Source organism: Thunnus maccoyii, chromosome 9 (genome assembly GCF_910596095.1).
Source record: "Thunnus maccoyii chromosome 9, fThuMac1.1, whole genome shotgun sequence".
Lineage (NCBI taxonomy): Eukaryota > Metazoa > Chordata > Actinopteri > Scombriformes > Scombridae > Thunnus > Thunnus maccoyii.
In genome coordinates, this window is record NC_056541.1 from 9,084,087 (window position 1) to 9,101,031 (window position 16,945).

Sequence of the window (16,945 nt, forward strand, 5' to 3'; positions counted from 1 at the left end):
TACATGAGCATGCAGTCCATTTATACCCTCCGGTGATTCGGTTTACACCAAGCCAGCGAGAAGTTATGGGGAGTGACCGTGTACATTCTTCTCCCTTTTCGGGCAATGGGAGTCCTCTCAGTGCTTTCTGGGTCAGTATTTGATGTCCAATTGCACCAGGGAAAGAGCGGCCCAGTAATCAACGTAATTAGAATGTAAGAGGTCCATGGAGAAATAGATAATTTCCTCGTTTCTGTTTTCTCCATAAAGAAACATGCTTATGGAGAAAACAGTTACAGCACTGTGGTTGTTGAACTGTAGCCCAACAGGCACTGTTATCAGTGCTATTACTCACACATTTCATTTAACATACTGAAGTTTGGTGCAACCCTGCAACACTGCCCTTTGAAGGAGTATGAGGAGCATTTTTTCCCAAACCTCTTAGTGCAAAAGGCAACAGCACTGTTTTATTTGACTGGGTTAATGTTAAAAGAAAGTCAAGAATTCCCATGCACACCTTTATCAACTCATTTAAACCTACAGGTTCGTGTCAGCTACAACTTGGCATTGAAAAGCCTTTGTGGGAATTTTCTCCAGACTGATTTCTTAACAGAGCCAGGAGTGCAGCTACAGCCAAGAGCAACAAACATACATGCACACTGTGTCTTTTTACTTTTTAAAGGTCTTCATCTCAACTACATCATCAAAAGATATTAAGCTCAAAGAGAAGCAAAATTAGGTAATTTCTTTTGAAAACTCAAGACCTTAATAAGCACTTGTACCGTTCAGATTCTATGCCTTCATTCATTTCATTTTTAAGTCTAATGGTAGGCTACTTACAGTAGTAGGTAATTGAACATCATCTTGTCTCAATTTATCATCATTACATCCAGATAAAGTGACATATTTAAAACAAAATTCAGCTAACACACAGTATGTTTTCATCCGGCTCATCATTTTTCCTAAAGCAAAGAACTGTGCCAGACCAGGAAGTCTGCTGTTTGAGGTTTGTGTGCAAGTGGGTCAAGCTGAGCCAGGCCAGGTTTGGTTAGGCTCCAGCTAACACATATGTACACTATAAGAGTTATGGTTTTTCCCTGGTTAAAGCTAGCCAAAGCATGGTATCAATTATGTTTTTTGTAATGTTGAAGATGGGGTGGAAAATGCTGAAATTTGATGCATTCGAATGGATTAGGTATGGACCTGAAATACAAGCAATTTTCCATTTTATTCAAGCAAAGTCTAACATACAGACTCCTTTGTGATATCAGAGTGACATATTATGGAGCTAAGTCACACTCTCTGTTGACAATTCAAATCAGCTGGAACACAGACTGATGTCAAGTATTTGCAAATTAGTGAGTCAGTTAGACTTAAAACTGCTGTTCTCTCCTGAAGGGAAACAAATAGCTTTTTAAGAGGCTTGAAAAGTTGTACTGTGAAGCCAAGGGAATCTGACCTCAGACATGCAAACTAAATTAGGTAGCAAAAAAACACTGATTACAAAGACAAACCACAAGGAATACTCGCTCTTTAAATTTGTATTGTGTTTAAATGCCCTTGTTAAATCAATGAGATAAGGACCGTTAAAGTAATACATGTGTATGTACTGTATAAGGCTCAGCTGTGTATTTATCTGTTCTTCTATTCATCTATCATGTGCACATCTTTACTGGTTAGAGCTACTTGCATCTCAGAGAGATTCAGATTAGTGTTGTCCCATATCTATTTGGTTCACTTTAAGGATCCAGCAGTGAGTGTGGACAGTATGTTTAAAACTTCTGAAAGAGTTTAGTCACTTGTGTTTCCACAGTCACATACATATCACCTTGGAGATACTGTATATCCAAAATTTAATTATACTATGATCCAGTCTTGAAAAATTAATATGACTGAATGAGAGTGAATATAAATTAAATCACATCTTAATGGATCTATCTTTATCTACCTTAAAGGCTCAGTCTGTCATTTTTTCTAAGTGTATTCATATTTTTATGAAGAGTTTAACATAAATATGAAAAATATTTTTGTAATCGTCAGCTAATCCTAACTGAAACTTGTCTGCTGTGTTTACACACATTCCTGATGTAAACAAACTACTAAAAGCATCAGAGCATGCAGAGGGATAAGGCTGGTGTTTTTCATATTGTCAACAAATGCAATGAATAAAACAAAACAAACAATGTTTTAGTCCATCTCTCAATATTGCCGGACTTACATCCCCTGTCTGAGACATTCAGTCCCAAGCCCATTGCTTCTTATTTAAGATGTAAAACTCACAAATATATGGTTTCCTTTTTAAAATAAAAAAAGGCTCAGTAATTTCCTAACACTGCTGGGCACTGTAGTTTTTAGCAAACATTACTCAAACAGCAGTAAACAGTGCATTTGTTAGGGACTATTTCCAGCTGCGGCTTTGTTGCTCTAGTGAGCATTGACGCCAGCAGGACAATATATGTGGGATAGACTCAAAATAAACTACATTGCCCATTTTCATGGTCACAAAGGAACATTTTACCAAGTAAAATCATTTAGGGGTGGTTTTTAATCGTTTTTGGGCAACAACGGAGTTCTTTATGGCACAGAGGAATAAATCAAAACCTGTTAGCCAGAACAATTCTTTGTTAGTTTTGGTCCTTTTCAGAGAATTTGTTGACATACAGAAAAATATAGAAGATTACCAGCTGTGTCATTTAATAATTCAATGTAGTTGTTGTCTATTGTTAAAGATCGTAATCAGTTTTAAAGTGATAGTATATTCCTTACCTTGTGAGGCAGCTGGATTCAGGAGATCACGCGAGAATCCTTCTGTCCGAACAATCAGTGGTTCGGACCAATCAGCGTCCTATGAGGATTCTCGCGTGATCTTGTCAATCCAGCGGCCTCGCAAGGTAAATCAGTGATAGACAGATGGTTCATCCAATAACTTGCCAAGTATTTTTTTGAAAGTGCCTGCCCTTTTCCAAACAGTTTCCATGGACAACTTCTCAGATGGTTCTGTGTAACAAACCATCTGGCGCATCAGGTTAGTATAATCCAGTACTGTTTTAATTTTGGTTCTCTTTTGTTTATAAAATGAACAGATGATTATAGCCTGATCCTCTCAATCATATTACAACAGGAACCTTAGTTTTTTTCCTCCTAAAACTAGAAAAGTGGCATTCAACATAAAATTCTTGATTTGTCAATGCTGTACCTTCAGTCCAGGATATCCAGGGCGACCAGGGTTTCCATGTGGGCCAGGAGGACCCTGAAAACAGACACACACATGATTAAGGAAGACACCGAGTAAAGGTGATCATAAGGGTCATTGAGCAGGCCTCTATTTCAGCAGCAAAGAGGGGTGGGGGGGGGTTAGTACTATATGTGAGGTATTCACACATGTGTGTACATATTGTTCCCTTTCCACTGCCTGTCTGTGTTATGGGACAGGTCAGCGGTGCCCCGAGGTCCCTCTGTGTTTGTGTATAGGTGCTCTGTGAGACATACTGTGTCTCCTGCTTGCCTTGCCTGTCTGCCTGCCTGTCCAAGTTATGACATATGGATGTGATTTTCCCCATCCTGACACTTTTCCACTGGTTTCTGGGGTCCCACAAAGTGAAGGCCACTCATCCATCACACCATATTCCCCAATCGCTTTGTGCCACAAACCGTAGGTATCTGTGATATATAACTCGCTTATATGTAATTCATTGAGCCATCTGTGTCAAATATTTTATCAAAATGGACCATCCCCTGAAAGTCAGGTCAGGTGGGTAGACATATTTTTTCTTGTTGAAGGGACCATAAATTCATGCGAGCTGCAAAGGGGGATTGTTTGAAAAAATAAAGCCACAACTTCCTGAGGCATCTAAATGAAGAGTGTTCAGTTCAACTCTGCACTTGTGTGGAGGGGTCGAAATGCTGAGCATGGAAAATCTTCTGCAGCAAAATTGAAAGCACTGAAACATGTTCAGAGGCCTGAACAGGAAGCTACTGTACTTCAGCCCATTCTTTGAGTTGTTCAGACTTTCCATGGGTTGTGAAGAGAGACCTTTTCCCCCTGAGCTGAGGTGAAAGTGAGGGATAGCATTACTCTGAGTCAAACAGACGGCAGAGGCCAAGAGGTGTAAGTGTACGGTTGGGTGATCCAGCCCGTCTCTGTTATTTATCTGTACTCTATTATCAGGCTGTGGAGAGAAGTCAAACAGCCCAGGCAGCTCCCCTCCCCTCAGACTGGCCAGACCTCTCCCCTCTCAGGCGCTCGCTGCTGGGCATATGGAGACACTTAACAGAAGCTCATCTACAGATTTCCTCCTCCTCCTCTATTCAGAGCATTCCCCCTTTCACTAGCTCGATATTAAAACGTATGGAAGTCATTATCTCCAGATAGGAAGCAAAGGGAGGAGGAGACGTGGAGAAGAAGGGAGGTCGGGACAGAATATTACAAATTGCATTCTCACAGTACATGAGGTGAGGATGTTACCCTGATGGAGATGAGGAGAATGGGGAAAATGAGTCACATTGTCCATCTGTCTTTGCGTGGGTGAGGAGAGGAATGAAGATCCTACATCATTATTGAAAAGAGCTCCTAACAAGAGACCATTTAAAGACCACCAGCTCATAACAAACAAACACATCAGCGCTAATGTAAGCCCAGCAAATACACAAACACACACAGGCACACTCACACCTGAGGCCTGCACATAAAGGGCACCTGTATGCCAGAGCTGTGACCGGGTTTACAATGTAGGCCAATGACTTTTACAGGAGTTTACGTGGAGTGCTACTGTTTTTATAGGCTATTAACCCACAACAGACCTGCTAACACCTTCTGTGGACTGCACTGAGGGAAACACAGTGTCCTTACTCAGATGATTATTCAATATAATGGACATCAAAGGCTCTTAACCAATTACATAACTTATTTATTTTGTTTAGGAAAGTCCCACAGCGCTAACTAAGTGCTAATTGCTAACTGATCTGTCAGTGAAACAGTGTGGCTAGTAGTGTGGCAAGAGCTACAACTAGCAATTATTTATTCATTAATCTGCCTATATTTTTGATCAGTCAATTAATCACCAGGTCTGTAAAATATCAAAAAAAAAAATACTAAATGACTTAAACAATGATACATTTTCTGTAGACTGGTTAATTAACAAATCCTTTAAGTACAAAGTGCATTAGCCTTTTGCTTGGGTTTTCTGTTGATGAGTCACATTCATGTTTCTGAAGGTGGTGCTTTCATTTTAATCATTTAGTTAAAAGAGACCTCTGTTGCTGCAAATGAAAATATATAATGCACCACCTCTTGTGCACCAGAGATAATGTGTGGGAGGTAGACCAACCACATGTCAACAAATCCAGAGATTTACATATGCTCACAGTTTAACTGCCATGCTCAGGAACAATTCAACATGCAGTGGATGAATAAACTGGCAGGCTTTTGCTGGCATCTTCTGTGAACCCGCTGCCACTTAGCCCTCTAAATGTGCTCCTTATTAGCTTAAATACAAGCAATAAATGAAAACATCTGTGTAATAAATGATGAGAGAGAAAAACCTAATCAAGCGTTCTATATGAGCCTACACATGTCATTAATTTCAAAAGAATCTCAGTTTTACAACCTACATAAATCAGTTCTCTTTTCTGCACCAGTCAACCAATTGCATGAGTATCCTTAGATGCCTTATTTCATGTCATAGTAGTGTCAACAATTTTAGCAATCATGCAAATGTTTTAAATTTCCCAGGAACCCAGTGTCACATATTGACTCTGCACACTGGCAGGTTTCCCTGCACAAAGCCCTCTTTGAGCCTCCTTTGATCTCAAGCCTCTCCTGCTGGGTCGGGTGAACTTCAGCGCTCTGCCGGGCTTATGGCTGGATCGAGGAACGTGGATACTCTCACGTGTAAGAGACGCTGCTAGGTGTTACCAGCGGTGAGACTGTCTGCTCGGTCAGACATGACACCTTACTGTCAGAGAGTTTAAAGCCCTAATGGTGCTATGTCATTCAAGCCTTTGTGATGAGTAAGAACACCTACACTTGCCACAGACACACCAAACTGTTCCTGCAAAGTTACAATAGATTCATCACATACACTCGATTTCTGGAGGAAATTTTTAACTTATAAACAGAGGATATCAGATCTTGTTGTACTGTATTGAGCATAGACACAGCAATCTTTGAATGGTACTTTTAAGTGTGTGTACAACCATCAACAGTACCAAGAATCCTCAGTCTTTACATTTACCAGTCTTTCAGTAAATTTCTTTTCAAATAAAAACTTGATTCAACTGAAAAGTTTCAATTTCCAAGAAAAATGGATACACAATGCAGCAAAATGGTACAATAATGTTGAAAATATAACTTTTTTTTCAGAGATATGTATGTGAAAACATGTCAAGAGAATTGATTGGGAAAAGATAAAAAGTGCTTTGCACAGTTTAAATAGGGGAGTTACTGTTCATTAACTTTTTACAAAATCAAAGTATGTGTAAAAAATAAAATCTTATACCTTTGTGAATGTCACTTTTATTCAAAATGTTTGTACAGGCTTTGCGAGGACCAGAGTCCACTTGAGAGCTTTCTGTTGATCATGTGTGTCGCTGTGAGGTATTTCTTTCTAATCACGTGAACTATCCAGGAAAATTCTGGTGGTTCAGGAAAACAATCAGTAAAAACCTGAGTCGCCGTGGCCTGCAGTTGGGTCTCAAGAGCTTGATGATGAATGAACTCTATAGAGGTTGGTGTGCTACTGGATAGAGCTGCTGAGCTCCAGACAGGGTCTTAAATGCCTTTAATAAGATGGGGACAAAGCCCTCTTTCTTCCTTGTTTAAAGAGATTGGGTTCCCACAGCCCACCCCTCTGAGGCCCGACCGCAGGGCACAGTCTCACGGGCTGTGGCAGGTAGCTCATACATACTCCTCAATAGCACAAGTACTCTGCAGGAGTACTGCAAACCACATGGGTACCCACATGGGTATCTCACCATTTTTTTCACCGCCTTCAGTTCATCTTCTACAGCAGCATATTGATTTTATCTTAGGAGTCACTTAAATGCCAAGTTCAACTTCTGCTTCATTCATTTTAATATAAAAGCCAGTTAGGAGGCTGTTAAAAGAGCAGCAATACTTACACAACCATCAGTATTAAGTCTTAGAAAGAAATCAAAAACACAAACCATCCCATGAGACAAATCATCTCCCAGTGTTTTCTCTCTTCTTATATTTCCTCTGAAAACATGAGCTTAAAATAACATCTGCTCTCACTCTATTTGGTTCCATCAAGAGCTCACAGTTGCAGGATGACATTGAGCCCCAAAATGAAAGACGTGACACTAGAGGGTTCAGTCTAGGGAACTAATATACTGGTAGCATTCACTGACATTAACATAGGACCTATGCCTAATTTAAGTACTGGTACTGTTTATGTATGGGATAGGAATGACTTATTCTAGAAAAATACATATGCAAGTTCTGTCTTTTATATTCTAACAAGTAACCTATTTTTCCATGTCCATTTAATATCTACCTTATGCGTTCAATTAATTTTACATTGGTAACCCACAGATTTTTAGCTTATGGTCGTTTGCTCTCCAGCTTTACAAATGGACCTTGGCCGCAGAGAAGCACAGCTTGATCAAACCCAGAGCCAAAGCAAACTGAAGACTGGCTGAATAATGCTCTGTGATCCAAAGATGACACTGTGTGCTTTATCACTACTCTCAAATGTCTGCCATATCCACTAGTAGCATTCACTGACGTTAACATAGGACCTATGCCTAATTTAAGTACTGGTACTGTTTACGTATGGGATAGAAAGTACTTATTCTGGAAAAATACATATGCAAGTTTCTGCCTTTTATATTTTAACAACTAACCTATTTTCCATGTCCATTTAATACCTACCTTATGCATTCAATTAATTTTACATTGGTAACCCACAGATTTTTTGCTCATGGTTGTTTGCTCTCCAGCTTTACAAATGGACCTTGGCCGCAGAAACTCACAGCCTGATCAAACCCAGAGCCAAAGCAAACTGAAGTCTGGCTGAATAATGTTCCATAATCCAAAGATGTCACCGAGTGCTTTATCATTACGCTCAAAGGTCTGCCATATCAGCGCACCGCTAATTGTGTTATCTCACTATAATGCAGATCAGGCATAGTTATGGCATCATAGAGATTACAGTGTAATACATGTGGATGATTTTGGAAGGAAATCAAAAGTGGAAATGGGAAAAAAAGAGGAACTGTGAGAAGGTACATAGGGAACTTGTCATTGGTTGCAGCGGAGTGGGACACCACTCACCCGTGGGCCCCTCTTCCCTGGCTTTCCTGGCAACCCTGGAAGTCCTTGAAGGCCCTAAAAGGAAAAGATAAAAGATGTCAGGGATAGAGTGAAAAAAGCCTATGAATACAAAAGAGAGACAAAAAGAAGCTGTTGAACAGTCTTGAATAATAAAAGAGCAGGTTTCAAGTGTAAACTTTCAACTTATATATTGCAACAGCAAATCCCATTCTGGGGCTTTTTTTTTCTGACTTTACATTAGGTGAACTTTAAGTTGCAAGGCACTCAGTCTGTGAGATGCTGGCAGGAATTTAAATGTCTTGTTAGAGGCTAGAACTGCCCTGTGCCTCTGCAGCCAAAATCATTTCAGCCCAAAACCACTACAGTGCCCGGACTGCAAGTCTGACTCATTGTACTGGCAGGGAGGTCGGTGCTGGTTCCAGCCACAGCCAATCACATTAATTATGGGCATCAGCTAGCTTTAAAACAATTTCATACATGGATTAGCAAAGCTCTGAAAGGTCAAATTTAATGAGGGGTCAATCTGAGGAACCTGAGTTTTCTTGAGATGTTAGCATTGTTACTTATTTTCCCATGACTCCAGAATTTCAAAGAAAGAGGAAGAGGAAAATGAGCCTAAAAAGAGCCCGAGGTAGTTCAGCTAAAATTGGGCTACTGTAATAATGTCAGATGTATGGAGCACTTTTGTCTGAGTCAGACCGGACCAATAGCTATAATCATAGTCTTTCAGCCAGCATAGGCTCTGAAAAGCCAAAGGGATTTTAGCAACCTTTAGATTCTTAAGACTGGAACCATCACGCTGTCCACACATGATAAGCAGTCTGAGCTGTGTTGGGCGCCAACTAAGTAGTGCTAGAGCTGAGTTCAACAAAGGTACCTCTTCATATAATTTAGATGATTTCTAAAGAATAACTATTGAAACTCTAAGTTAAACTCATGAATTGAGTTAAGAATATTTTGTCAGAAAGCAGCAAATGCACACATTTGATCAGCAATAAATGAGATAAAAATAATTTGAACTCTGAAAGCAGCAACAAGGTGTAACATTTGAGTTGTGCAAATTTTTTGAGGTAGTGCTGGTAGTGTAGTACTTCCTGCTGTGAAAACCTGTATGCCTCACTGTTTTTAAGTAAGGAAACATGAGGCCTACAACTGCCGTGGCACTAAAACCTGAGTCAGCAGCAGCCTGCCATGACTGAATGAAGCACTGAAAAAAAACACTGGATTTTATAATAACATTGACACGGAAATTGTGTAATCGGTCACATGTGGCTGATACCTGATCCACACAAGTCAGTATAGGAGCTGATACTGATCTGGCATATCTGTTCGGTGCATTCCTACAAAAAACAATTAACCCCAAAAGGTTTATTACTGTATTTTTTGAGTGTAAAGACAGTCAGGAAACATGAGGAGAGAGATATGATCGGTTATGTTGTAGACCTTAAGGCTACTGGGGCACCCCACAAACAGTTTTTTGAAGAACCTCTAATAAAAATAATCATGAACTATAATCAGTACTTCCGAGAATTTTAGGGTTCGTCAAGACATTTATCAGTATTGTTTTTATAATGAGAAAAACAACATGTTTATTAGATACCTCTGGATAAACATCAAGCGTCTTCATGTACCTAAAGCACAGTCTCTAGTGCTCAATTAAAGATGTTTTACTTGATTATCTAGTCATTAATTTTGATCATGCCTCCTTCAGAGTATAATCTTGTGGAAGAAGCTGTCAGCTCTTATGTAATCTACAACTGAAACACTATCTTTAAAAAAGTAGCAGCAGACTGTCATATTTACTTTCAAAGACATCCCTCGTCTTGTGAGCAGCTGAAACTTATGACTTCTAAAATGGGTCATGGCCAAGCAGTGTCAACCCTAATCCCATGGGGAAGGGGAAATGGATGAAAAATTCAACAATGCCTCAAAAGACAATATTAAAATGATTTTGGATTCTGTGCCTGACTCAGCAATCTTCTCTGACTTCAGAATAAAACATTAGCAAGCAATACAGCGTCGCAAATCCTCAGGAAGGTAACCTTTACCACACAATAGAGATTGATCAGTATCAGTTGCTGCTCTCTCATAAAAATGGTTTGAGTGGCTTCAGGGGCACGCAGAGTTGTGGTTTCCCTCACTGCCAAAGCAGGAAAGCTTTACTTAAAACATTCTTTCTGGTCAAACATGACTGAATACAAGACTGAGAGGTCCTCTTAACAATGGAAAATCTGGGTAACCATTTTGTGTTCAACAGAGGAACAGCGCCTAACAGGACCACATGGCCAATATAAATGTATACAGTCTACAGTCAACACTGGCTGATAAATGTCGAAATGAATTACTTTGACTGTGGTGATCCCTTAAGCTTCAATGCTCTGAACTGAGAAAGGTCAGTAATAAAAAAGAGCATTTACATTTCTCTCCATTACAGTTATTTTTTATATTCTAGCTTTTTAACACTGAAGCTTGCTGTATGAGGTAAGAAACAGTCTAGTAAGGTCTCATGTTTAATGTCAAACAAGCAAAACCTCAGACCTACCATCTGAGCACTGGTGTTTTAATATTTAATACTTCATGTCCAAGTAATGGATGTGACACAAACTGAACAAATAATACATTCTAATATATCTTTTTTTCTTCATGAATTTGTCTGTATTTGAAATAAAATGAATGGGAATGGCATTAGTTTTGCCTGGAATTTGGTCATAAATATAAAAGTATTGGTTGAAAAGAAATTTTGAGCTGATGAAGGCATGAGATGAATTCTGGGGATTAAAGTTGTAACAATTCATCCTCTGGAGACTTTGAATGTCTGTACCAAATTCCCCACCAGTCTACCCGATATTTGTCAAAATGTTTCAGTACAAACCAAAAATGTCAACCTCATGGTGGTGCTAGAGGAAAGTTTAGAGGATCACCAAAGTCATTAGAATACATCATCTGAGATCCTTGAATAAATCTGATAAATCATGTATATCTTGACATATTTTACTGAATAAGTAAAAACTTTGACACGCTGGTGGCACTGAAAGTCGGAGGATCACCAAAGTCATTAGAATGAATATCTGTAGCAAATTTCATGGCAATCGATCCAATAGTTGTTGAAGTATATCACTCTAAACCACAAAAGTCAACCTGAGGGTGGCGCTCGAGGAAAAGTCAGGAGATCACCAAAGTCATTACGGTTCATCCTCTGTGTACCATGAATGTCTCTACAAAATTTCATGGCAGTCCATCCAATAGATATTTCAGTCTGAACCAAAGTGGCGGAACAGCAGACAGACCAACACAGACATCCAGAAACACTACAGGTCTCACCAATGGGGATAAAGCACTGCATTTATATCGTATTGTGAATTTTTAGTCTAAATCATTAATTGTGCACAAGTGCTTTATCCTTTTTAACTTTTGACCCCACTTTAAAAGTATCCATTCTCTGAAGAGTCTCACTCCCTCTCAGAGGAATCTAACACCTCACTGCCAACCCATTCACTCAGACAAACACAAACTGGCAAAGTCCAGCTATGAACCTGGCTATTTCTACCACTGCTGCTAAAAAGGAAATCACACATTATTCAGCACCAATTCAACAGGGATAGAAAACCTTTAAAACCACATGCAAGTATTTTAAGCTAGAGAGAAAAAAAAAGCTGAGGACAGGCAATGGAGCAATTCAAAATTTGAATCATTAACAAATGCAACATATGTGTTGCCAAATAAGCAAACATTTCAGAGATGCAATCTTGGTGACTTCCAGATTTAAAAAACCACATTATCGAGACACACGTCAGCATCCATGTCAGCAGCAGTTGCAGAAATCAAAGAAAGGAAAACCAACATTTAAACAACAAGCTGTCATACTTGTATATTGTTGTGATCCAAATATGTATTAAGAAATTGGCTTGATTTCTTTGGTTGTAGAAATATGCCAGCCAAGAGTTCTAACATGCATGTATTACAAGTTGAAGTGCCCTAATTCATAAAACATTCATTCATAAAATAAACACTAAAATACTATACTATAAACAAGTCATAGGATAAACAAATATTCCTCAAGCACATGATGCACTTATTGTGGCTCATGGTTGTGAAAATCATGCATGTACTCTTGCAACAGTTTCAAGTGAGGCAGTTTGTTGTGTCTGTTTAGGGTTCAAACACTCACCGGCGGTCCTGGTTGTCCCTTTAGTCCAGGTGGTCCAGCCAGCAGTGAGAACTGGGTCGGTTCCAGGTCAAATGTTTGGAAGCCATCTGTCGCAGCTGGAGTGACTGGAATAAACGAGGTGGGTTTGACATCCTGAATGCTGGTCACTTTTGGCTCAGGTTTCTTTGGAGCTACTGTGGTCAACTGTTTTTTATGGGGAAGGTAGGTGTTTGAAGGAGACCCCTGTGTGGAAGCAGCTGTGGACCGGAGGTTTGGCTTCATCTCTGATGGTCTAGTGGAAGCAGGTAAATCCATACTTTTCCCAGAAGGTTTCTGAGGATAATCATCTCCTTGGTTTGCGTCCTTTCCAGCACTGCCATTGGAAGTCGGTTTCTGGGTAGGGCGTGTCACACTGACCCTAAGAGATGTAGTGACAGTTTGAGTCAGAAACTTTACCGGGCTTTCCAACCCTGGATCAACTGGTGGAGAAACAGGCACAGCACCAGGTTTTGGTGTGCTCACAGTCTGATACACAGATGTTTTGTTCAGCATCAGTGAGCGGTCAAGAATCATAGTCCTGGTGTTTTCCTCAATCAAGGCCAAAGTAGGTCTCTGAGCCTTTTTGGATAGCTCCGTCAATGACAGTGGAGTTATACGAGTGACAGTAATATTTGGATCTGTGGAAAATAGAGGTAGCAGGGGTGCAAACACGGGCCGATATGTGTCGGCTTCTCTGCAATGTTTCTTAATGTAATCACAATAGTTATGAGCTGCCTCTGCAGAGGGATAAAAGTCAAACTGACAGATGGCGCCTTCAAACGGCACCGAGTTGTGGTTCATTTTGCCCAGCAGGAAAGAGCCCTCTGGATCCAGAGCCTCCTCTTTTTTAGAATGCAAATCTGCATGTACGCTTTTCTTTCCACAAGACGTGTGTAAGAACACCTGATGGCCTCGGATATCCAAGGCCAAACTATGCCACTGGCCATCGTGGACATCATAGTCAAAACTTACAGAGCTCCTGTGCCCCACGTGTACCAGGACCTTCCCCGGTGCAAACTGCACTCCAAGCTGCACTTTCCTTTTCTTGGACAGAACCGAGAAAAGAAAAGCGCTGTTGATGCGATGAACAGACAGGCTGAGAATCAGGGAGAGATTGGTGGAGCTGTAAGTAGCAGGGATAACAGTGTGCAGAGGCACCTGTACACGTGCCCTTGGGGTGAGAATAACTCCAGACTTGAAGGGGATGATGCCATTAGGGATGGATCGAGTGCCTGAAGGTGACAACCCGCCTGCCCTTCGCCCAGAAAGCCCAAGCTGCTGCAGAACATCCACATCTTCAGAGAAACAGAAGAGAGAAGTCAGTGAGTATTAGCTTTGTAGATATAAAGCATCTAGAAATATTGAACAACTAATCATTTTTTTCTAAACATGATTTCTAAGCTTATATTTATACAATAATAGAACATGTACTTTCCTTGATAATGATAATTCATTTTTGAAGACTTTAATCAAGTACTTTCGTAAAGGCACAGAGTATAAGGAGCTTTATATGAGAGCATAAAATTAAAAGTATTACAATATATAAAAGTCAAAATTAAATATGAAACAGAAAAGTCTACAATAATTACATGTCATTTTGTATGTGCGCTTAATAAGCTTTTAAAAAGAAGATACTGCATTAATTTGTTCACTTCCACTTAAGTGCACTGATCTACACCGAAACATACAATGAGAAAAAGAGAAGTGCAGTAATATAAATAATATTTTCATATTTTTTGATCCTATGCTGGGAGACCACAAGTTTAATGGATTAATGGAAATCTTGTGGCAAAAGCATTTTTAAAAGGCTGCGTAAGATTTCTGATAAAGCCACACATCAAAATCCAGTTTTGGGAATTGCTGCAAATTATGTAATTGTTACATCAGTCTTAATTAGAACAATCTCAGGAAATGGAAGCTGAATGGGTCCCTGGAGAAGACAGCAGTGGTGTTTTAAGAGATGTATTAGTGAAGAAACAGAAAAGCTATCTCACTTTATCTGGCAATGTCTGATGATTAAAGATGACAGCTTTGACATGGGCCCAAAATCATGAAAACATACTGCAGAATATTTCCTGGGGGTTTTAAATGTCACTTGCATCTCTTGGGAGGAAAATGCAGGTATTTTTCACATATTAGAGTGTTCTATGTACTGTATATTGATCCTAATTGGATCCACACTTTGGCATTAGAGTTTAATTAAAAGGTGCAGTGTGTAGAATTTAGTGGCATCTAAAACGGTCAAGGCAGAAATGGAATATAATACTCACAAGTATGTTTTAATTAGTGTATAATCACCTGGAAATAAGAATTGTTTGTTTATGTTACCTTAGAATGAGCACTTTATATCTACATAGAGAGCGGGTCCTCTTCCATATAGCCCGCCATGTTTCTACAGTAGCCCAGAACGGACAAACCAAACACTGACTCTAGAGAGGGCCTTTCGTGTTTTTTGCAAGTTTCGTGGGCACTGTAGGTTCTCCTACATGTTCAGTTGGTTGCAATCTGCAACCTCACCTCTAGATGCCACTAAATCCTACACACTAGTCCTTTAAATCCACAAATCAGTGTAGCGAAAAACAGCCTTTTTGTCAAGAGTATCCTTTACCATGAATGCCCATTCTTAAGATTTACATTAGTAGAGTCGTTTTCTGCCTTGTGACACTGTAAAGCATCTCAATGTCTACTGTTAGCTATCCATTACAGTATAAAGAAAGACAGGATGATATAAAAAAGATGATATTTCCTCTCCAGATTGTGTCTGTGGATTAAATATCAGAGGAACTTGAAACCTGTTGAGTATTTCAGAAAAAAATAATCTAAAATTGGGGAACAATCCTGTTTTTGACCCCAAACAGTAATGCACTTTGCAACCTCCAAACATAACCAGGTGGTCCCAGCCCCCACACCGAGCATAACTGCAACTACAGCACCAAGGTTATTTTCAAATCTAAGATATTACTTTCAAAAGCATAACATTCAGCGCTCTTAGAAAATCAAATCTGCTTTTGATTCAAACACCAAAACAAACTGAAAATGTTCCCATTATCATACGATTGTCTATTGTTAGGCACTGGTGCAAGTCATCAGTACTGTCAAACAAAAGCTTTTTGTTTAGTTTAGTGAGGTCGGAAAATAAGAGGAATTGATCATCTCAGGCCAATCAGCATATCTTGAATACTGTACGTTAATCCTCTCAGTCGTGCAATGTCGCAACTAAAAGCTTACATATAGATCTCAAATATCTGTGCTTTTCCAGCCTAATACAAAACAAATGTAGGAAATAAAACTACTAAATGATGAATCACAGTTCAGCAGAGGAGAAACAAGTATAGACACTAGCTGTGTTCAGAGAAGGGAAACCCTGCTCAGTGTGTGCTGGCAGTGGGAGGTCAGCTCAACTAAAAACAAATTTTTAAAAAAACACACATGGAAAAGAAACATCAAACAGAAACTGAAAGAGGAACAAAGACTGTTTTCAGCAGAATTTCCCATAAAACACTGATTTGAATTGATAATATGGTATGAGGAAAGCAAAATTGTTCTTTCATTTTGTGATTTGTGATCTACTTTCAGAGCTTTCTGCATATCTAAATCTTAGCGGGTAGGCAGGCTGCCTAGGGCTTTTTGTGACCTCCCGATGAGCTGGGAAAAAAAACAACATAGAACTGAATATAACAAATCCTGGAGACAAAGTATTGCTAAAGAACAAGTGTAGCAGACAACACAACTTTTCCCAGAAAGCAGGCAAGTGCACAGACTGGTGTATTTAAAATATTAGAATATATCATCTGAATGCAAACACTTTCTGCAGCTGTTTCACAATGAAAGTAATCAGTGACGACAAGGTCGAACAGAAACAGAAAAACTTCAACTCTTAATTTTTTGGATCTAAGAAAAGATTCAAGAAACAGGGCGTGAGTTGTTGGCCTCTTGCTCAGTACATTAATGCATCTACTGGCCAGTGGATATTTCCAAAGCTCTGAAACTCGGTCAAAAGTTGTCTCACTTAAACTTCTCCCATGCCACATTAAAATGGATGAAATGTTCTCTTAAAAAGGTCTGAGGGAGCGGTGGAACATCTTGACTCCTTAGATTGGTGTGTTCCAAGGATGTATGTCTTTATATTATACATAAACTGCTAGATTTCTGTCTACAGGATGGTGAAGGAGAGCTTCAAGAGCTGGAGCTAGGGGGTGGGGGGGCGACCAGTAACACCAGAGTTTGATTTCTGGCACTGACAGATGAGCCACCACCTGGAAGGAGGCTGGTATTACATCTGTAGTGCCACACTGAGCCCCAAAATCTGCTCCAAAGATGCTACAGTGTGGTTGACCCTGCACTGTGACCCCTCTGAGGAATATAGGGCAACTATTCAAAATATAATAATTTCAACTGTCTGCATATGGACAATTACATTTGCCTCTAGTGTTTGAGGTCAAAATGTAGCAGAAGCAGCCCATGTGGTAGAACTCTGCAGAGGGTAA

The 16,945-nt window shown here is 39.7% G+C and overlaps 1 protein-coding gene across 2 annotated transcripts in view; it reads right to left on the bottom strand.

Annotated features, from left to right (window-relative positions):
• The window catches only part of col27a1b (collagen, type XXVII, alpha 1b), a 70,313-nt gene that overhangs the window by 49,382 nt on the left and 3,986 nt on the right, over positions 1-16,945 (bottom strand). For both annotated transcript variants that reach the window (XM_042420681.1, XM_042420680.1), the window contains exons 3-5: positions 12,441-13,753; positions 8,273-8,326; positions 3,176-3,229 (exon numbers count right to left, since the gene is read on the bottom strand). In XM_042420681.1, coding sequence (XP_042276615.1) covers positions 3,176-3,229; positions 8,273-8,326; positions 12,441-13,753 — 1,421 coding nt within the window. The remainder of the gene's footprint in view (positions 1-3,175; positions 3,230-8,272; positions 8,327-12,440; positions 13,754-16,945) is intronic.